This window comes from Diadema antillarum, unplaced genomic scaffold, assembly GCF_040938485.1.
Source record: "Diadema antillarum isolate AM-2024a unplaced genomic scaffold, OU_Dant_1.0 seq00001713_RagTag, whole genome shotgun sequence".
NCBI lineage: Eukaryota > Metazoa > Echinodermata > Echinoidea > Diadematoida > Diadematidae > Diadema > Diadema antillarum.
The window spans coordinates 98382-122566 of NW_027272402.1; the positions used below are offsets into that span (position 1 = coordinate 98382).

General features: G+C 39.3%; 1 protein-coding gene across 1 annotated transcript in view; it reads right to left on the minus strand.

Annotated features, from left to right (window-relative positions):
- LOC139711852 (uncharacterized) overlaps positions 1-24185 on the minus strand; it is a gene marked incomplete at its 3' end in the record, with an annotated part of 265196 nt that overhangs the window by 73328 nt on the left and 167683 nt on the right. The window contains exon 11 of the mRNA XM_071623703.1: positions 12687-12930. Within this exon, the coding sequence (XP_071479804.1) occupies positions 12687-12930 (244 nt within the window). The remainder of the gene's footprint in view (positions 1-12686; positions 12931-24185) is intronic.

Here is a 24185-nt window from a genome sequence, read left to right on the forward strand (position 1 = left end):
TTGAATGTACAGCATGACATTCATGAACCTAACCTATACATAATCAGGGCACCCACGTTAGATTTATAACCAGATTTGGGCACCCTGCCAGGGCATCCTTGCATGTTGTAGGCTCCTGACCAGATTTTGGGGACTTACGATGATATATGTCGCATGGGGGCGCTGCTAGCACAAAAACTAGCACATGAACCCCCACTTTTGATTATTTTTCTGGAATTAGTAAGCCTTCTTCTACAATTTGGTAAAGTTTCGTGAAAATGGCATGGGTTTTGAATGTAGAGCATATGAACCCACCCTGTCAGGGCATCCCTGCATAGGCTCCTGACCAGATTTTGGGGACTTTTGCAGAGACTCCAACCCCAAGCACCTTCTGATCTGGAGATTCTCCCGCCAGAAACCCCTAGCAAACGGGAGACTCCAAGTATATGTGTGCGAAGTTCCTAGGGTTATAGATGCTCTCTGGTGCTATATAAGGCTTATTCTTGCAACATACAATAGCAATAAGTAAGAAATCCTTTCCAACGGGAGACATTGAGCCAGGGCGGGAGAAATTAAATCTCAAACGGGAGAACGGGAGATTTTGCAAAAATGGGTTTTCGGCGGGAGATCTCCCGTCGAAAACGGGAGAGTTGGAGTCTCTGCTTTTGTATAATTCTTCTTCTTGCTTATGAGGCAGCAGCATCTAAGTAATGTCCTTCAGTTGTTGTAGCCAAATTACAGTCTGTGGAGTAGGGTGTGTCAGGTCCATGTTGTCAGGAGGTCGGAGATCAGGGCACTCACTCAAGATGTGTTGAGCAGTCTGTTCTGGTGCACCACACTGGCAAGCTGCTGACGGGCGTAGCCCCCAACGATGCATGGCTGCATTGAAACGCCCAACTCCCGTTCGAATCCGATTTAGAGACACCCACTCACTCCTTGGGAGGTTTGCTCCTGGGAGGACAGATGTATCGGGCGTGACAACGAGTTGGGCAGGTCGTTGGGTGTCTTCCCAGCTTGTTCTCCATGTCTGACAGATGTTGAAGTCTGATCCTCTCAGCGTTGCTGCATGGCGGGAGAAAGGGTGGCGAGACTTCAGTCGCTGATGCCGCTGACCCAGAGTTACAGAGCCCTCAACTACGTCGTGGAGGAGGTCGTCCGGGTTGCTGGAGGCCTTGGTTACCAGCCTATGTGTGTGATGTTCTCGGCGCATGGGGGCAGGAGCGATGCCTGAGAGAACAGGTAGGAATTCTGTTGGTGTAGGCCGGAGACATCCTGTTATTAATCTCATGGTGTCATTCAGAACTGAGTCAAGTTTCTTGGTGTGAGAGCTCCTACACCACGCAGGGGAGGCGTATTCCGCGGCACTGTATACCAGTGCTAGCGCACTAGTGCGGAGAGTGGTTGCACTGGCACCCCATTTTGAGCCTGCAAGTCGGTGAAGGAGGTTGTTCCTTGAAGACACTTTTGCACTTATGGCCTTGAGTTGTTCCTTGTAGGTCAGCTGCCTATCCAACTTCACTCCAAGGTAGGTTGGTGTAGCATTGTATGGAAGAGGTGTTCCATCAAGAATGACACTGAGTTGCCGATTAGCCTCCTTGGTGTTCAGGTGGAAGGCTGTTACCATTGTCTTGGACATGCTAATCTTGAGTCTCCAGATCCTGAAGTACTTCGCGATTTGCGACATATCTGCAGTGAGGGTATTCTCTACATTTGACCAGGCTTTTGTATAATGATAATACCTGTCGCATAGGGGTGCTGCTAGCACAAAAACTAGCACAAGAACCCCCACTTTTGATTGTTTTTCTGGAATCAGTAAGCCTCTTTTTACAATTTGGTCAAGTTTCGCGAAATTGACATGGGTTTTGAGTGTACAGCATACCTTTTATGAACCTTTTCCTGTTGCTCACCCCTAACAGAAAACGTCGATGAGAAGGATTTGAGAGATTTCGGTGTTTTCTGCCGCGTGAGGGCCCTGCTTGCTCAAGAATGAGAGTGTAAACCCGAACTTTACAACCTTTTCCTCGTTTTGGGTACCCTTTTCTGCAATTCTTGCAAATTTGGAGAAAATAACTTTGATTTTGAAAGAATTATGGGGATTTAAGTTTGTCATTGCAGATTTTGTTGCCAATCATGGTCTTGATCCTGTAACGCTATCATTTTGGTACAGGACGGCAGATTAGTCATATTTTTCAAAGTCCCGTAGAAGAAAAACAAGCACATGAACCTATGGTTTTATTTACATATTTGGGCTTCGGATGGGTCAAAGTTACGGTATGGAAAGTTTGAAGAAAATGACATGGACTTTACTTTAACTGAGGAACGTCCTTAAAGCTGTTCAGAGTAAGGGAGGGAGCGGAGAGTGCTGAATTCTCTATCATCCCATTACTCATAAAATACAAATTAAATTTCAATGTTTTTCATTTAATTTTCTATTTTATCTCGTAATGTACGGTAGACAATTCAGCCATTGGCTGCGCATTAGCCATTCGCTGAATTTGCGTAATATGAGAGGCCGTTCCGCGCGCAATTGCCATCTTCGTTCCAGCGCAATGTTTGATCGCGAAGCGATTTTTATCTGACCGAAAAATCGGAAAACATAATCGAAATCTGCGGAAATACGGAACTGATTTCGTGCTCTCTTACAAGCGTGAATATTGTTGGTTTGTTTCGTACTCAGCATGGATGAACCAGCTGGCAAATCGGAGAATGCAAAAGCCAAAAAAGATACCGAGCTGTGTGAGCCTAAGGCCAGCCCAGCTCCGGCAGCGAAGAAGAAGGCTGCAGGCAAAACTCTTGTCTAGCAGCGGGAGGCCTAAGGCATCCCGCCCCGCGGCTTCGGGGAAGGCACAGCCGAACCCGCCCGCACCAGCTGCTACTGCTCCAAACCCGACCATGACTACAGCGGAGAATAGCACGGAGGTTATGTCCCGCATTGGGAAACTCGAGTCAATGTTCGAGAAAATGATCGAGACCTTGAGCACACCTCATCATGGAGAACAACAGCCACGGAATTGTTTTAGTGAATATGGTGAGTGCGACACGCAAAGGGGAAGCAGCTCACCTCCCGTCATAGAATTGGCGGATAATCGCAGCGTGGCTGATTTCCTATCGGCAAACCGCAATGACATGGTCAGCTTGTTTTCGGACGTAGGCCTACAGGAGGCAGATAAAGACAAACGGACAAACAGACAAATCCAAAGTAAATTGTGTTTTTGCAATTAATTCATATAAAAATAAATATTTTTAGTTTCAATGGCTGATAATGATAATTTAGCCTGATTACGCTCTAAAGAGTTTCTGCACCAAATTTTGACAAAAACCAACAAAAACAAAATGTAAAAAACAAAGAAATACATAAGAAATTCAATAAACAATAAAATACTTAAGAAATAATTAAGAAGCCGAATTTTTGCTTCAATTTCATTGTTGAGGATATTGAAAAGAATATGTTCACCAAAAATTAGAAGTCTTGGAGCTCTATTCTTTGATTTGTAGGAAAAAAATATTTTTGCATAAATGAGCATTAATTAATATAAAATACATAAATTAAAATTGGAAAAATCTAACTATACAGTCTTGTAGATTACATTGGCCTCTACCTTAGTGCAAATTTTCGCGAGGATCGCGCGATCCACGACCGAGATCTGAAGGGGCAGTCGCAGCGGATGACTATAATTAACTCCCCCGAAACCCACGAAACGTTTTGAATTTTCAACCGTCATCGAGGCAGTGCGAATCGGGCGTTCTCATTTTCACCAAAATTTCACCTTCTCATATCTCCGCTATACATCTCGTCAAAAATTAATTGTACAACGCAATGATTTATTCGACCACCTGACCCGTTCCAAGAATCAATCCACATGAAGTCATTATATTTTCATAGTATGATATTTCCTCTTTCATTTTATACTTCTTCTATTTTGGTCCACGTTTATTTGATTGATCTAGTGTACCCCCAATAGTGGAGCGGCATAGCTTGAAAAATTAGAGGAATTGTGCATCTTATGATAAAAGCACCAAATTTCATACACATGTTGACAATTACATTTGAGAAAAAAAATCAGATACTGGGCCATCGTAAATAGCGCCCTCAACGGCCATGGCAGCCATTTTTCAAGATGGCCGCCATAAATGCCATTTTTCGCAAAGAAATTATAAATTTCAGAAGGGAAAATCAGTAAGATTTTGCAAACGACTGGGAAATAACATTCAAAATAAATTCATATATTGGGCCATCGTAAATAGCGCCCTCCAAGGCCATGGCAGCCTTTTTTCAAAATGGCCGCCATAAATGCCATTTTTCGCAAAAAATTATAAATTTGAGAAGGGAAAATCAGTAAGATTTTGCAAACGAGTGGGAAATAACATTCAAAATAAATTCATATAATTGGCCATCGTAAATAGCGCCCTCAATGGCCATGGCAGCCATTTTTCATAAATGCCATTTTTCGCAAAAAATTACAAATATCTCGGAAAGGGAAATCAATACGATTTTTCAAACGAGTGGGAAATAAAATTTAAAGTAAATTTAGATATTGGGCCATTGCAAATTGCGCCCTCAACGGCCATGGCAGCCATTTTTCAAAATGACCGCCGTAAATGCAAGTTTTCGCAAAATTTACAAATTTCAGGATTTAAAATCTATAAGATTTTGCAAACGAGTGGGATATAACATTTAAAATAAATTTAGATATAGCGCCATCGCAAATTGCGCCCCTAGTGGTCATGGCAGCCATTTGTTCCCAAATGGTCACCATGAATGCCATTTTTCACAAAAAATTAAAATTTCAGAAAGGAAAATCAATAAGACTTTGCAAACGAGTTGGAAATAAGATTCAAGAAAAATTTAGATGTTGGGCCATGGCAAAATTTTGCCCTGAATGCCAATGGCGGCCATATTTAAAATAGGCTGCCATAAATACATGGTTTGGCTATAATACACTCTTCTTTTTTTTTGTGTCTTAAAAATTGCTTACCTTCAAAGGAGAAGGCAATAGAATACTCACAGACACATATAATCTGAAATATGGTGTTAAATAACAACTGAAATAAGGCAAATGCTTTGCGATTATATATCACCAATGATGAATGCATATTTTAGGTGGCAAACATGAAAAATTTCCGAAAAAGAGTAATATGAATAGCGAGGGATAATGGCGCCATGTATTTACTTTGACAGTAACACCATATCATTGAATATATGGGACTATATGACGTGTATCTATTCTAAAGTGTAACTTTCTAAATATACGAAAAAATGACCTTCCAATTTACGAAAAAGAATAATCTACTTGCTATGCTTCCATAAAAACACATACCTTTTATATTCATACTGTTAGCCGTCACACGCACGCGAAATACTGCAATAAGAACTTAACTGAAAACATGAATTTAGAACTAACCCATCAATGAAACCTTTTTTTTTTTTTAAATTTCTTTGAACACCAGATTGCATTAGATATAATGGCTGTTTAGCAGTTTTCTATTGCTTTCTCCTTCTGGAATATGCAAATTAAAAAAAAAAGAAGTGTGTGGAATCCATTTTGACAAAGAGCTACCCTAGCCATTGGGGACGATGTTTAAATGATGGCTCAATATCTCCATTTCAAATTCAAATTCAAATTCAAATTCAAACTTCATTTATTTGAATGTCTTTTGCTAATTTGCACAGGAAATGTTTTTGTCTTCTTCTGGCATTATCATATTTTCAAGAAATAAATAGCATCTATAGTGGCCATTTGGAAAATGACTGCCACCATGGTCATTAATGGTGCCATTTGTAATGACTTCATATATCATTTTCTTTTGAATATGATTTTCAACTAATGTACAAATTTCATTGATTTTCTCTCTGAAATTAGCAAATCTTTCCATAAAAAAGCAGATATCCATGGCGGTCAGCATGGCCCTTGAGGGCGCCTTACAAGAAGACCTTATACTTAGATTTATTCTTGAGCATAATTTTCAACTTGCTTGCAAAATCCTATTGACTTTTCCTTCTGACATCAGCAATTTTTTGCAAAAAAAAAGGGGGGCATCCATGGCAGCTTTTTTGAAACTTGGCTGCTATGGCTGTTGAGGGTGCACTTTTTGATGGCCTATTATCAAATTCAGTTTGAAAGTAATTTTCCACCTTTGTGGAAATTCTGATTGACGTCTGCAACACTTTACGAAAAATGACATTCATGGTGGCCATTTTGAAAAATGGCTGGAATGGCCTTTGAGGGGGCAATTTGCAATGGCCCAATAAGTTTACTTTTGAATGCAATTTTCCACCTGTTTGCAAAATCTTGTTGGCTTTCCTTCTGATTTCAGTAAATATAGCATTTATGACGGCCATTTTGAAAAATGCTTGCCACGACCGTTGAGAGCGCAATTTCCGATGGCCCAATATCGAGATTAATTTTAAATGTCATTTCCCATGTATAAGCAAAATTTCATTGACTTCTCCTTTTGAAATTGGCATTTCTTTTTAATGGCGACTGATGCCTCCGCCATAATGCATGATTCTCCCAATAGGTGTATAGTACAATGTCTTCACAATGTGTGATGACAGTTTCACATAACTGGCAAAATATCGAAACGACAGGTTTGTCAAAATATCTTGAATGTTCACTTTCCATGATCTGGGTTTGCTATAATTGTCTATTAAAGAGTGCAGGTACACATATTTGGGGAATTGAACATTTTTACTTGACTTCTGACCGACCTTATTATAAGTTTATGCATTGAGTATAATTTCCAAGGTATGAAGAAAGAGTGTAATTACAGTACAAAATAAATCTTTCTTTTTTTTAATTTAAACCTGACCTTTGACCCTTAACCTTTGACCTTTGACCTTCTGGCTGGAAATTTCCAAGAGAATCTCCATTAAGTAATACATGTACATATATTGAATTTTAAAACTGATAATGCAAACATTGCATAAACTAGTATATGAGGGAAATAGTAACATTTTGAGGAGTTGACCTTGACCTTTGACCCCTGACTTTTGACCCATGACCCCTAAACTCCCTAGATAATCCCTGCCAGTCAGTACATGCATATGTACCAAGTTCCATGAAGATACATTGAACCACTTGTGAGAAAAAGTGATATTGCAACATTTTCAACTAACCTTTGACCTTTTGACCTTTGACCTTATGACATGAAACTCTCTCTGGAGAATCTTTACGCAGTAGTACATGTCTACACTAAGTTTCAAGAAAATAACTGCGGGATTGCATAGATATGGGGGAAATAGCAACATTTTTAGCATTTGACCTTGACCTTTTGACCTTTGACCTCTTGCCAATGTCACTACAATCTACTCAACTAATTGTCCCATCATACATCATCCTTGGACCAAGTTTGGTGAAAGCTGCTTCATCCAGTTTTGAGTTATCACGTAAACAGATAAATTTTAGGATTTGACCTTGATCTTTTACCTTTGACCTCTGTCCGATTTCACTGAAAAACTAATCAAGTAATTGTCTTATCATACATCATCCTCTACCAAAGTTTGGTGAAATTTGCTCCATCCAGTCTTGAGTTATCGCGTAAACGGATGCAATTTCATGATTTGACCTTGATCTTTGACCTTTGACCTTTAGCCGATTTCACCCAAAATCGAATCAAATCATTGCCCCATCATACTTCATACTTGGACCAAGTCTGGTAAAATTCCAGTAAACATTACTCAAGTTATCGCGTAAACGAAAGCGTACGGACGTACGTACGGACAGACGCACGTACAGACGTACGGACGTACGTACGGACGGACGGTCACCTGAAAACATAATGCCCTCTCGGGCACCACTTCGTGGCGGAGGCAATAAAAACAATGGCTGCCATAGCTTTTGAGAGCATAATTTTCAATAACCCAATATCTGGAATTATTTTTTGGTGTAATTTCCCGCTGTTTGCAAAAAACAAAAATAGAAAATAGGAAAAAATGGCTTTCCCTTCTGAGATTTGCATTTTTTTTGTAAATGACATTAATGGCGGCCATTTTGAAAAAATGGCTACCATGGCCGTTGAGGGCGCAATTTCCGATGGCCCAATATCTAGATTTATTTTGAATGTATAATTAACATTTATGGGCAAAATCTTATTAACTTTTCCCTTCTGAAATTTGCAAAATCATCGAAGTGGCACATTAGACAGCTATTTTGAAAAATGGCTGTCATGGACGTTGAGGGCGCAATTAGCAATGGCCAAATATTTGAATTCATTTTGAATGTAATTTCCCACTTGTTTGCAAAATTTTACTGTCTTCTTCTTTTGAAGTTAGCAAATATTTTGAAAAAATGACATTTATGGAGGCCATTTTGAAAAATGGCTGCCATGGCCATTGAGGGCGCTATTTCCCATGGCCCGATATCTAGACTTATTTTAAATGTAATTTGCCATTTGTAACCAAAATCTTATTGACTTTTCTCCCCTAAAATTAGGAAATTTTACGTAAACATGGCATTTATGGCAGCCATTTTGAAATATGGCTGCCATGGACGTTGAGGGTGCTATTTACGATGGCCCAATATCTGGATTTATTTTGAAAGTAATTTCCCACTTGTTTGCAAAATCTTACTGCCTTTCCCTTTTGAAGTTAGCAAATGTTTTGAAAAAATGACATTTATGGTGGCCATTTTGAAAAATGGCTGCTATGGCCTTTGAGGGCGCTATTTCCCGATGGCCCGATATCTAGATTTATTTGGAATGTAAGTTTCCATTTGTAACCAAAATCTTATGGACTTTTCTCCCCTAAAATTAGCAAATTTTATGAAAACATGGCATTTATGGCAGCCATTTTGAAAGATGGCTGCCATGGACGTTGAGGACGCTATTTACGATGGTCCAATATCTAAATTTAATCTGAACTTGATTGTCAACTTGTGTCCGAAATTTGGTGCTTTTATCACAAAATGCACAATTGTTCGGCTATGCCGCTCCACTACAAAGAAAAATGAAAAATATGCAAATTTTATGGTTTATAATTTCCTTGTTCAGTATATTTTATACGTCACAACCTTTCAACTGGTCGGATGTCATCAAAGTACAACTCTACAGCTTTTTATCGATGAATAAATCATGTAGATTGGTAATGTCGTTTAGATTTACAGGGACTCTAAAAATGTGGTCCTCCAGCTCATTACGTATTCATGTCCGCGAGGTCCATGCATACGCGTACGATAAATGCAAAGGCTTTTCAGGGTGTTGCGGTCCGACTGAATACTATCTTAAGCATGCTTTCCTGCTTTGATCTCATCAGGACAGCCGAAAGCCAGCCCGGATAAAAACAAGACAGCCCTTTGAGAAATCTAAAGCCTAAATGCGCAGAAGATAATAACTCTCTCAAATCAATAAGAATGTATAACTGTATGTGCTGTTGTTGTGTACATATTGGGAAATCATCGCTCGGTCAATTTCATTTGTGAAATGCACTTACTTAACGAGAAAAAGCAAATATTTTGGCAGGCCGAGTGTGCTTTGTAATCTAATTTTTCCCATTTTTGCACATTGTTTCAGAGTAAACATAGACAGTAACGATAGACGAGATGTATATCTTACCATCTAACAATGTTACATGCATGTCCACAAGTGTCCCCTTCAGATATTACTACATTTGTTTTAAAGTTTGCTGCTCCCCATCATTAGTGTTTATTCAAAGAAAGTCGAGTCTGAAAAAGCACCTCAGCCAAATAAGATGGAGACGAAGGAAATAATTCTTTTGTCATTGACAATGCTCAATTATGCGATCATCATTGTCCATCTGAATGTATTCATCCAGATGCACATAATTAGGTTGCAGCAGTGAAGATGGATTAAAGAAAGAGCTCTGTTCATAGTCCATATATACATAGCAGGTCCATGGTTGATGGAACGTATATAAGCCACAGAAATTGCCTAGTTAAGGAGACTACCTCCAACACCTTTGCTCTGCGAGTAACTGCACATCTGGCTCTGAAGTGGTTTGTCATTCCATTACTACCTGCTGTCCTGTTATATTTCATGGAGAGTTGATTCACCTACATTTGTGCCTGGATCATTATAATTCACGTGGACATTGCTACAATGACACTGTGTCTTGCTGAATAGTCACTTGTTGGATCATTAGTCGCAAATTGACTGGACGTGGTCATCAAACATTTGGATTCTACATGTATCAGAGTGGATTTTCTATATTGGAATATCATTACCTGTGCCCACTGATTTTGATCTGTGCATTGGGCATCATTTTTCAGACATTTTCCAGGGACTACCGTAAAGTTCCGTGTATAAGACGCACCCGTGTATAAGACGCACCCCTACTTTCGGACCTAAAATAAAAAAAAACAACAACACGAACATTTCCACGCAAATAGTGCGTGTGTCATACATATTACTTCAGCTCAAAATTTTCCTAGAATGCAGCACGTATTTGCTCTATTTTCCGTTTCCTTTTATACTTTCTTTTAACGGTATTCATTGGACATCGGCAAAATATGGATGACGCAAGATATGAGACTTGTCTCGGTACTCACTTGCTATTGTTTCGCCTTTCAATCGTGGTACATGTGTCATGCATATCGTACTCATGAGTTTACAGTACAATCTTTGCTGTCATACATAGCAGAGGGTGTCGCGCATATTGACGCATGTCAGACTGGAAGGTTCATTACGAAAAATAAGAAAAACATCAACAAGTGTAGCAGAGGGATCATACGGCGAGACGTACGGTGCGTACGGTAATTACACTCACTGTTGCTTCGCCCGGAGGGATTACCAGTAACATGTGTGTCTCTTGTACCATGCTTGTATGCACAGTGCTAGCCTTTTGTAAAAGGCAGCTCGCTATAATTTCAGCACACGCACACAGAGAGCAATGGACTTGCACACACAGCGCGCAAAGAGCAAGCGCGCTCCGATCCGATCGCTGTGTGCACGCGAGTCCATTGCAAAAGCCTCTCTGCAGCTGCTGCCTTTGCCAAAGGCTTGCTAGCTAGCTAGCTAGCTATAGCTACAGTGTAGCTATGCTATCCTAGCTGGCCTCGTGAAATGAAGAGCAAACGAACGACATGGATATGCATGCATGCTTCACACATCGTTCATATTTACGGTGACATAGTGTCGATCGTACTCCGTATTTTACAGCTTTTGTCTATGGCCATATTGATACTAGTACAGTGATAAGTTTTACGATATCGGTAATTTAGTAATGATACCTGTACATCGCGTATTCCAGCTACTAGGTTGGCTGTTGGTAGCTTGGCAGACTGACATCGGTAGCATACAGCAGTGCTGTTACAGCTGTTGTCTATGGCCAGATTGATACATCATTACTGCACAAGGCCGATGTAAGTTTATCTCGTATTTGCAGCTTTTGTGTGTGTCCAGATTGAAAGATCGCTCATTTATCCGTAAGTTTTAGTGATTGCTTACCTTCCAACATCGATGGGCATACATGGCCCCAAGTTGGCCTTATAAAATTGGGTGTACATGACAGATTTTTTTCCGTGATTCGACTGTACCCGTGTATACGACGCACCCCCGATTTTCAATGTTTTCCGACGAAAAAATAGTGTGTCTCATACACGGAACTTTACAGTATATGGAACTTGTGATCCAGCGGACGTTAAAATCAGTTGGAATCACATTCAAACTTTTACATGGAACTGCACGATTTATCTAAGGGATTATATTGATAACACCATTACTACATGTAACTAGAAAAGCACTCTGAGAGCGCAAACCTCCGCCAAGCAGGTTTTTCCACCACTGATCTTGTTCCTCCACAGAGATCAGTAATTTCCACTAATACAGGCATGCTGTAAATAGCCCACTCTCCCAATACAAGAGACCCGGGGGTCTCTCACCTGAGTATCGCAAGTTCACCTTCCATGCACTCTTGCAGACTCTTACCTGAGAACATTGGAAACTTGGGGGGGGGGGGGGGGGAAGGGGGGCAGCTTTGAGAGCTGGGGGCATGGTGTCCATTTGCATATTCTATTACACTGGTAAAGATACCTGCCAAGTATACTGTACTTAATGGAATGTTGGACTATGCAGTTTGGAAAAAAAGACTTAAAGCTCTATCACCTCTGATTCTAGGGAAGAATATTATTGAATATTCCTTGATTTAGGAGGTTTGGGCCCTAGGGGCCCCAAAGGAAAGCATGGTGCCTATTTAAACACTTTGAGATCCTATCCCCCTAGGAATGCTACTTGCCAAGTTTGGTGAAAGTCCATTGTTGTTTTCAGCAAGAAGATGAAAATGTACAATTTAGGACCCCCCATCCCCGACTCCAAAGGGTGGGGGGAGCCCTGGATCTGCAATGAACAAACCTGGAACCACAGTCATCAATGTACGAACTCATAGTAACTTTGCTTTATCACTTGTGGTTCTAGAGAAGAAGATTTTTAAAGATACCTTAATTTTGGGGTGTTTCGGCCCCCTGGAGGCCCCCCAGGTGGGGCTTGGTGCCCATTTGAACAAATTGAGATCCTATCCCCCTAGGGATGCTACCTGTTTTCAAGAAGAATACGAACATGTACAATTTAAGTCCCTGTTTGGAGGTAATAAACTCTCTGAACATTAAGTTTTTATTCATGCAATAATTTGAAGTGTGAATATAGTCCTAACAGAGGAGCATAATACACCACCCTAAAATGGATATATTAGCACAGCTGATCTTTGTACATGGGTGATTAAAAAATAGTATGTATTCTTAACATCAGTTCTTACGAACCTCCTTTCAAGTACTTTGTGATATCAGGGCTGGACTTCTGTCTGCTTGATGCTTTTGCTGCTGCTGGTTGCTTGCTCTTGCTGTGCCTCAGATACTGCTCTACCACGATGTTCATCTTGTGAGGGGCAGGGTTGAGGCCCTGGGGGATCATTCTTGGGCTGCACGGGTACAGGTGTAAGGACTTGCTATTTCCCTGGAGTGCTGTATGAATTCCTTTCTTGCTGTACTGGCTGCGATCATAAATCTTAAAAGGAACATAATAAAGATTTAACAAGGTTGTCATTCAATTCAAGTTCAGTGAAAATACTTGAGCTATTTCAAGTTTATTTCTTGAAATTGATTTTAAGTGGGTTTTTTTTTTTTTTTTGGGGGGGGGGGGGGGTAAGACACAAAATTGTGACTACCAGGTACACAACATGTAAAATGCAAGCTCCCATTAATTAAAATTTTTATTTTTTGCCAAATGGGTTGTTCAATCCACTTCAAATTAAAGGAGACCTCCGGATGATTTTCAGATTTTTACATTTTAGCAACTATAAATTAGTTATAATGAGGACAGAGTTTCAGAATTTATGATAATTGGGATGAAGAATAAGATTTTTTTCGAAATTTATAACAAACTGCAATGAACAAGAATGATGACATGGCAGGGTCACCATAAGAATGCATGAGTTGGGGCTCAAGGAAGCAGAACAAAAGAAGTAGGCATGCATAGATTATACACAGGTGAATGTATTGTAATGAATTACACTGCTACATTTCTTAAATATGTGTGCCTCTTTGTCATCATCCTTGTTCAGTGTAATAAGCCAGTTCGTAATTCCACTTTGTGCATGAGCAGAAAAAGGTCATTTGTACCAAGAGGCACATCGGTTTTTAAATTCACTGTAAGCATCTGTCATATAATGATTATTCATGTCATCCTTGTAAATGTTGCTTGCCAGTACATCCACCTGACAGCAAACCTGGTATTTGGCAATATGAATAAAACCGTTCTTTTAATGCATTCAAAGCAAAACGATGAAATGGATGCTTCCCCGATGGCTGATTGACGGACCATTCTGGTCACCTGGTCTATGCAAGTTCATTTATCATTTGAACACGAATTCCATGAATTTTTACGTCTGGTAAGCTTCCCGGTACGAATAATGTCTCTTTGAAAACGATTAAAGTGCCTAACCTATTGAGAAAAAAGAAAGGTCATTTGTACCAACGTGCCCATGAGCTAATTACGAACTGGCTTATTTGTTCAAGTTTTTTCAAAGTATTGTTTCTCTGCTTAAGAACCACAATAAATTCCACAAATCTCTACGTGGACCTGTTGATTTATGTACTACATGATGTAAAAATATGAAAATCGTCTGGAATGCCCCTTTAAGCATTGTTGATTGAAAATAGTTATTTTAAGCAATCACAGAGTTTACAGTCAAATTCTTATTTTTGTCGAAAGTGATTTAAGATGAAACACAAAGATAATGGTGCAAAAGCAGTATTTTTCTCTCATGCACAAAGATGGTCGACATTACCGTCGTTTTCTGCGCTGGATAAACCATGATGGCCATTCTTACAGTCCATGCTTTTTAGATCGACACCAAATTTGCCTGCAACGTTTTGCGACCTTACGAGTAACAACCCATTTTGCACTCACAAGTTCGCTTCTTTTTTGGCCTAACTCCCTTGAAGTGTGCACTGTGTGCATATCCTCACACGCAGACAAAGGACACACGGCAAAGGCTTAGATTTGACTATGAGTATCATCAATAAGTAGATTTATAGTCTTCTAATCTAATGATGTCTGTATCCAAATGTATGAATCGCATTTTATCCGTCAGTTATCCTTCAGTGGTGGTACAACACTGGTCTGTCAAGAAGAGAGCCCGAAGTTCAGAAACAATAAAATGTGGGGGAGAAATAAAAAAATGAAAGCTGAGATAGAAAGAGAGAGAGATAGAGATAGTTGGAGAAAGAAATAGATAGAGAGAGAGAGAGAGGGAGAGGGAGAGAGAGAGAGAGAGGAAGAGAGAATGAGAGCGGCAAAGGCAGAGGAAGACAGAAAAGAAAATAAGAAGTCTTATTCATTTATGTCAATCGATGGATAAGATTTAAATGCCCACATTTAACGGGTGCATGAAATGACCATGAGTGTTTGACTGGGAGTATGTGACAGCTTTGAGGATAAATAGCAACACATAAATAGACTACATGCATTCTTCAATTAGCCATAAAACAAATTTTTATTTTGTCCACATATGCAGTAGATGTCTTAACATGCAGATGTTTGGTGTTTTTTTTAAAGCATCGGTTATGTTTTAATGCCGAAGGTATTCAGTGATGTTCTATGAAGAAACTTTCCCAGAGAATCTCTGGGAATGTATACACTATTAAAGTTTCAAGAAAAATCCTGGAAGCATTGCATAGATATGAGGGAAATAGTGACAGTTTGAAGGAATTAACCTTGACCTTTGACCCCTGACCCAAAATTGCCCTAGACAGTCAGTACATGCATATGCACCAAGTTCCATGAAGATACCTCAAACCATTTCTGCATATGAAGACTATGTCACTACAGTGAATGCCTCCGCCATAATGCATGGTTCTCCTAATAGGTTTATAGTACAGTGTCTTGACAATGTGTGATGACAGTTTCACATTATTAACAAAATATTAAAATGACAGGTTTGTCACAAATGTGTTGCATGTTCACTTTCCTTGAACTAGGTTGAATTGGATGAATGACTATAAGTATATTGTTTAAGAGTGCAGGTATTTGGGGATTTGAGGATTTTTACTTGATTTTTTACCCTTTTATAAGTTGAACGAAGAAGTGAAATTTAGCCCTTTCACTCGTCCTTTGAGCTTTTGGCAAGAAACTTTCAAGAGAATCTCTATTGGGTAATACATGCATACACTAAGTTTCAAGAAAAATCCTGCAGGCATTGCATAGGTAAAAGGGAAATAGTGAAATTTTGAAGAGTTGACCCTGACCTTTGACCCATGACCCCTAAATTCCCTAGTAAATCACTGCTGTCCGTACATGCATAATATGTACCAAGATCCATGAAGATACCTTGAACCATTTGTGAGATATGGAGAAAAAAAGTGAAATTTTAACATTTTCACTGACCTTTGACCTCACGACCCAAACCTCTCTGGAGAATCTTTATTTGGTAGTTCAGGTATACATTAAGTTTCAAGAAAATACCTTCATGCATTGCATAGATATGGGGGAAATAGTGAAATTTTGAGCATTTGACCTTGAGCACATGCGACCAAAAGTTGATAGGCACAACTTCGCCCACACATACATATACATGCCAAGTTTCATTAGGATCCCTCAAACAGTTTTTTAGTTACGCTGTCCACAAAAATTGATTACGGACAGGACGGACAGATAGACGGACAGACGGATGGAAGGACGGACGGACAGACAACCCGAAAACATAATGCCTCCTGCGACACTTCTTGGCGGAGGCATAAAAAAAGTTAAATTTAAACATTTTCACTTGACCTCATGGCCCAAACTCTCTCTAGAAAATCATTATTGGGTAGAACATGACTGTATACTCTAAGTTTCAAGAAAAGACCTTCAGGCATTTCATTGATATGGGGAAAATAGTGACATTTTGAGCATTTGACCTTGACCTTTGGTCTTCAGCATGTGCACCAAAACTTGACAGGCACAACTTTGCTCGTGCACTCATACATATACATGCCAAGTCTCATAAGGATACCTGAAATGTTTTTTAGTTACGCTGTCCACAAAATTGATAAAATAGCGAGTTTTCGCTCAGCGACGGACGAACCTTCGACGCGGGTAGTATCAGATTTGCGTCCGTCGTAGACAGACTGCCGTCGTTACAAAAAGCAGTTTCTCATTTCGGTGAACGCGAATGCAGGTACGGAAAGTAATTGCCCAGGGATCCTTCTCCCACAGCAAGTCAGATCACAGCTAATGTCTAAAAGCCATTCATGCAATACTAAGCAATAGTGGTTGTAAATTATCATGTTCTACTTCGCTATTTTCAAATGTTCTTCTAAATCTGACAGACTAATGATCCATGTTTCTGACAAATCTGTGGTTCCGGAGACCATTGCAGACTAAATTGCTGTAACTGTAAGCTGTAATATTTACATTCAGCGCAAAATACACTTCTCCCAACTTATTTCGACGTTATAGATGATGTAGAGTTTATTTTTCATCATATTATGCAACCCATACACAGCAACCAGAAGCTTTACTTCCAGTAATGATCGGTGGATACTGTGCTGCCTGTCCAAAGAAAGTATTCATGCCTGCCGCCCTTGGGTCAGTGATTGATAACACCTGTGCAAGCGACCTTCTCTGGAGGAACGGTGCTCGCTGATTGGCTGCTCACGCACTCGCGGTCTCAATCTGGACGGACAAGAGTTTTGCTTAGAACAGTTCTAGATTTCAGGGCCTGAGCGGTCACATCGATGTTACTATAGTAACTGCTCGATTTTGCGCACGGACTGTGGATTTGCCGTCCGTGCTGAGTTTGCAAAAACTCCCTATTATGGACGGAAGGACGGAGGGACAGACGCAAGGATGGACAACCCGAAAACATAATGCTTCCAGCGACACTTTGTGGCGGAGGCATAAAAAAACTTGCAGAGCTCATGGTTTCCCTTCCCCTATAAAAGTTATGCTGAGCATGAGGCATAATTGTTCTGCCAGAAAGCTCTCAAGTCTCACCAACTCAAACATGTGGCCTCATACTAGTTGTCTCCACCCGTAGGCATACAAGATTATTTCATATTTTTTCTTGGGACACATGGTTTAATTTTTGTCCTGAAGAGACATATTAATCCTTTTGCTTTTCTAAGTTTATGATCCACAAATGTCTGTTCAATGTTTATCTTTCAGGCCAAAACAAAGACAAAATAGTTATAGCAGGATGTTGTTTGCAATGATTCTATACTGGGTCTGACTCACATTACTAATCACCCCTATTCCTGCCCCCCTCCCCGTCAATGCAATTTACACGCAGTTTATGACCAAGTGGGGGTGTTTATAGTGCATTTAAAAACAAATTTTTCGGGAATTAAACATAACAACAACAAAAAAAAACACTGCGAAGGATTATGATCATAGCTTATGAAAACTATTCATTTTACTAAGTATAGGCAGAGTGAGTGAGCGCTTCGGAATGTTAGATTTTCAATTAAATTTTGTATTACGCTAGTAAGTGACTCAAAATAACAGAAGTCACATTTGTCATGCAATATCCATTCAGAAACATTTATTTATACACATGTATTTGTGCAAACGATGAGAATGAGAGCTCAGAATCATCATAAATTTTGTTTCTTATGAACATAGGTACATGTATGTCACAAGTGATGTGCGCTTCAGATTAGCTAAATATGTATTATTCTTTGAGCAATGTAGCTATCACTTGCAAGTAGTGCTAAGGTTAAAATATCCCTTCGTGACTGATGAGCACTGTCTGATGAATTATTTTGGCACAAGTTTACTCTCTTTCCTTTTAGCATTTTAGCACATTTCTCTCACTGTCAACATCAAGTTATTGTGGAAGTCATGTTTCTATTGCTTTAACCATTGCTTGTATCAATACAATACAATACAATACAATACAATACAATACAATACAATACAATAAGATCATTTATATGGTGCTCTCACACAATCAATGACTGGTTTCACAGCACTTTACAACAAAATTCAGTCACAGATTGGCATTAAAAAGAAAAGTCTTAAGATTCTTCTTGAAGACATTAAGACAAGGGGAAATGCGGATGAACCATGGTAGGTAGATCATTCCACATTCGTGGAAAAGCCATCTCAAAAGTATTGTCCCCCACTTTCCTGATCTGCTGTTGGTTTTGGGTACATGGAGTAAGGTGCTATCTGCACTTGAACGTAGTCCAGATCAAGCAGAATACTGTACATGTAGTATACAAATGATGCACAGGACAGAGTGGATCGGTGATAATTGGATGCGCAAGCTTTGGAACTGTTTAAACCCATAAGCGCAGCGAGCGGGTTTTAGACTGTTCCAAAGTTAAACAAGAGCATCCAATTCTCACCGATCCACGAAATAGGCCTGTGCATCATTTGTGTTATAAAATGGGGCTGTAAATTTATGAAATACAACCATTTCCCCTATCATGCGTCCAGTACACCTACAACACTGTAAAAGACTTGAGCCGTGCGTTCGGATTTTACCGGATGCATGGCTCAGTGTGGATCAGTAAAAATCAATGCATGACAACTGACCAATCAGATTGCAGAGATTTTAAAGACCATTTTATAATATGGGATGATAAGAGATCTAAGATAAAGACACATGTACACAATTGTCAAGATCTTGAAAGCAATGCATTCTGCGACTGGTAGCCAATGTAGCTGCTTCAGCAAGGGGCTGCTTCAGCAAGGGGGTGACATGATCAGGCACATGAAGATGTATTTTGCCGCATGATTCTGTACCATGTCAATGAGATTGTTGAAAATCAAATAGTGATGTGAGCATTTTGAAGATTACAAATGCTGGGATGAACCAATACTAGGGTGAACCAACGAACCTGCTTCTCTATTTATCAAAGCTTTATTTCATATTACGGTACGTTGATTGGTGTCCTATATCAAATCCTTTCCCGCCAAAAGGACCGTTGCTTGCACTAGACGTGTACATGTATACACAAGTCAGAGCCCATAGCTGTTTGCTGAGCAGAAGGCCTATACCACGAACATAACTGAAGAAATCTAAGTGATACAATTTGGTGTATTGGAGGTGTCAGTTCGAATGCGGTTTGTTCCAAGCTGATTACATTATCTTTAATTCTTTATTCACATCATTGATACTGATTGATACTCATTGATACTCTACTGCGAACAAACTTTAGTTTTTTCGTAGCAAATCTAAAGAAAAAGTGCTTGAATATGACTCCAGACTACAGCCTTCCGTGAAACAATACACGTTGATAGCTGCTTCTAATGATAATCCATTATTAATGAGCCAAAACTGTTGGAAATGTTCATGGTACAGTGTAAAGTCACTAAAGTGTTACTCGTTCACCATCTTGGGATTAGCCATTACCTCTAAGATTTCATAATGCGGATGAGCCACTGGGTGCGATTCTTGCATAGGCTAGGTCAGCGCCTGCATGCATTGGTGAGCCACTTTCACTTTGCCATTCGGTTTTAGTCTGAAATGTATTCATTAAAAGCTTAAACGTGACTGCATTGTTTGAACAATGAAAAGAATTCTTATATTGCTAGAAAGCTTAGAAGAAAAGAAAAAATGAAAGGGTTTACTAAAGGTATGTTTCAGGGGGCACACTCGTTGAAGGACGCGAGGCTAACATCTTTACACTAAATGTACTTATAAGTGTAAGTGCCCTGAGGGGTGAAAATTTCTTATTTTTCAGTTATTTAGATAAGAGTTTTAAAGGGTACCTGAGGCCAAAAAAATTACTTTGCTAGTGGGTAATATACCTAATAACAACCCCCCCCCCTAAACAATCCATAACGTTAAAAAGTTTTTTCTTTTTTAAAATATTGAATTTCTAAAACTGAACATTTCCCATAATAAATCTAAAGACGACTTGTACGAAGACTAGCTCATACGGTGAAGCGATCACCAATCGCCTTTTGAAGTAACGATAGCCATGAATATCGTTTCAGCGGGCAGCTGTTGGAGAAAGGAGTCGGGGCGTGTGCACGTACGTGCTCCCATTGTTGTTGCGTGTGATGTGCGCTTCCCATTGGAATCGTATTTGTATGTGGCGTCGGCGTCTGATGTGTCGCCTGTCGACTACATATGAACATGCTGCTAGTTGTGCAGCGGCGCCGATTGATTTCATATTTGAAGTCGCTGTATTTTGCGTGATTGTAGAATTTATAACTCATTAGTATATTGCTTTCATTTCTGCAGGATTCTTATAGTAGCACTGAGGGTCAAGTGAAAGATATTTGCTTGTACGCAGAAAAAGTTCACCTGTAACTCCCAAGTTCGAGTTGTAGCTGACGACGAACTGGATAGGCATACAGCTCATCAGTGAGCCGGCCTAGTTAGGTCACAGTGAAGCCTGTACTACATACAGTTGTACAGTGCACTCCCGTTATAACGAACACGGTTGTAACGAAATTTTTGTTATAACGAAGTAAATCTTCTGGTCCCAAAATTATCACCATTAAAGTCTATGGTAAAAAATTCGCTTATAACGAACACGGTTATAGCGAAATTTCCGTTATAACGAAGTCTTTTCCGAGAGCCACAGACAAAGAAAAACAAAAGAAATGTGCTCTGTTACAACGAAATGCGAATTGCTTTAGAAAATACGTAGCGGAACAAGCATTTATAGCGTCTCTGCATGGGTGAACGCTTCACACCACTCCGTGTTCGCTCTTTGTGTCACGCACAGTTTCTGAGGGGAACTTGCGTTTACTATTGTGATACGGTTATCCCATCCCATTTCATATAGCTTTCCAGTGTATGATGAGTATTCAGCAAACAGAATATGATATATATACATGGTTTCCTTGTGTTCGTTATATATTGTATTTGTTCGGTTATAATGAAATTTCGTTATAACGAAAGAAAACTGCCGGTCCCGAGCATTTCGTTATAACGGGAGTGCACTGTACATGTATAGAGTTGAGCCTTGTTATATGCTGGGTGTTTTGTTTGTTGTTTGGTTTTTTTTGTTTTGTTTTTTTGTTTTTGTTTGGAGAAAGGGTTGGGAGTTAGCAAAAAAAAGAGGGGGACTGGTTTTTTTTTTCTATGTTGAAATTTCTTGGCTTGTCCTCTTTTTTCCCCTTTTCTTTCTTTCTTTCTTTTTTGAAATCGACAAAAACATCCTGGGCACAATTTAGCTGGGAAATGTTTGTTTCCCAAAGGCCAAGCAAAATTGATTGCTAGTTTCTCGTCTGTAAAAAAATGGGGGGGGGGGGGATGTGTTTTGTGATCCGATACTTTTCATATATATTCACATAGGAGGCTAAAAAATAAAATAGTTTTCATTCCTCATTGTCCAGATGTTTTTGCAGTATCCCCACCATTTTTGAACAAAAAAAAAAAAAAAAAAAATACAATATACTGGAGAACGCCCCAAAATGATGCGGTCATGGACGATAAACTAAGAATAATTTTTTTACTTTGTCTTATTAATAGAACTTACCAGTACTTAATTGAGAGCATGGGTGAAAATTCGACCTTTTATGCTATTTAATTTTGAAATTTAATAATACAAACTACCTATGAATTTTGTTTAAAAAAACAAACAAACAAAAAAACATCTCGCTGCCTATACGTGTGCTAGATGCAATGATGCGATACCGACGATTGCAGTAATTCAATTCAATTCATTTATTTTCATACTTCTCATTTATGAACATTACAACAGAAACCAGACAAGTTCTTTTACCTTGTGAACAATGTGCAGAAAACAAACAATATACATGGTGATAACACAGTAATTACATGTAATGATAACTGGTCAAAATCGAAATCGAAATCGATGATTAGGGGCTGCAGCCCTGCTTTCCCCTTCCCCAGTGAATTTAGTGACTTCCATTGATTAAAAATTGTTAACGGAAATTAATAATAACAATGCAATATAATGATTAAAAAAAAACCATTACATCCCTTTTATTCACTAACTAAATGGTGATGTGAATATCGCACTCTTTTTTTTCATCAGTTTTATTTTCAGAAAGCTCTCACACAGTGATGTGCATCAACATCAGTCACAGCAAACCATGTCTACATGTTGATATACCACCTCGACACTCATGTACACTTTCAAAGAATCCAGATTTTGTGACCATACTTCATCACTAGACATGCAGATGCGAGATGAGGAATAGGGTAGAATACAAAAATAGAACTTTGAAGATCTGACAAAAGAATACAAATGAATACACAACTAGATATAATTTTCCCATTTTTTACCGATTTCGAAAATACCATACAAAACAATGAATATCCACAGGAGATGCAATAATTTACAATACTTCATGAACAAAATGTTTCAAACCTAGAGGTGTACAGTCATAAACATACTTGATTTTTATATCAAAGGTATCCATGAACATTGCACCGGAATTCTATACATGTTGTAAAATAATTGTAAGGCTAAGTACAGTGGAACCTCATTATAAAGAACACTGATAACACAAACTCTCGTTACAAGGTAATTTTCCTGGTCCAATCTCTTTGTCTTCTATAGTATTCTGGCCCTGATATAACAATGTTTCGATATAAAGATGTAATTTCTATGGTCCCAAGGACCTCGTTATATAACGAGGTTCCACTGTAGGCCCTATTATGAAAAAAAAAAACTGCACTGTCCAGAAAGGGTGGAGTTCTCCAAACCCAAGATTTGGAAGCCCATAAGAAGAATTAATCTGTACAATATTTGGAGAGTTCAAACAAGCTCTGGGTAGACCGAAACAGATTCCCAGAGAAGAGGCTCGCGGCAGCAAGCTGGATATTTCCTGCCCCCATCTTCCCCTCCAACGGCTGGGAGTGCCACTTCATTATCGTATGTCCTGAAATGCATATAATGTCAACTATCAGAAGACTCCCTTCCTCTCTCCAAACTGCCTGGTCAGGATCTGCAACAGAGCCACATTCATCACATCTTATATAGAAAGGAGGGTCATGAGGGAAGCCTTGAAAATGACATATTTCCTGTCATGGACTGGGCTGTAGTTTGCTTCTGCTTGAGAGAGGAAGCTCGCGTCGCTCTCACTGAAGGATGTGTTGGGTGACCAAACAGGTGTGCTTGCTGCTGGTGTGCTTGCTGTTGGTGTCTTGATTGGAGATCCATCGCAGAATGAGGCTGTAAAGGAGGAGATGTCGTCAGTGTCCGATGAATCCAATGAATCTGAGGAGAGTGACGTATCAAATGAAGAATCTTCTGTCTGTGTACCTGTCTCAGTCTGCGTTGGGTAAGTTTGAGAGGAGGGCTCGTCAACCGTAGTTTCATCATCTGTCTAAACATAACACACAAAAAAAGAAAAAAGAAATGAGTACAAACTACATATTTGTCAATTAAGTTATTGTTACAAGCTATGGAATTATTATCAGTTGTCAAGTTATAGTCTCATTACTCATATCTGGAAACAATGACTAACAATCCATCATGGTTTAGTACTGATACTGGTAACCATACAAGTCTCCCCTCATTTCTTTTTTTTTTTTGCTAATTACTTGTTTATGGAAACCATGTCTGAAATTTATCACGCTTTAGTATTGATAAAATTAACCATATCACAACTTTTTTTTTTTCTGCTGTGATCAAACTGAGGACTGCATCATATAAATTCATACACGTTCAGGACAAGCTGGAAAATTTGATTGTAATGAAAGCAGGAAAGCTGATAAAATTATGTTTGAAGAAAATCAGAGAAAAGGAAAGGGTTATTTGCAGAAATTACTTTCTAATGTCACAAAAATACTGTGATGTTATTCCATTATTTTGCATGGATGCTTTTCATTTCTTTTCAATTCT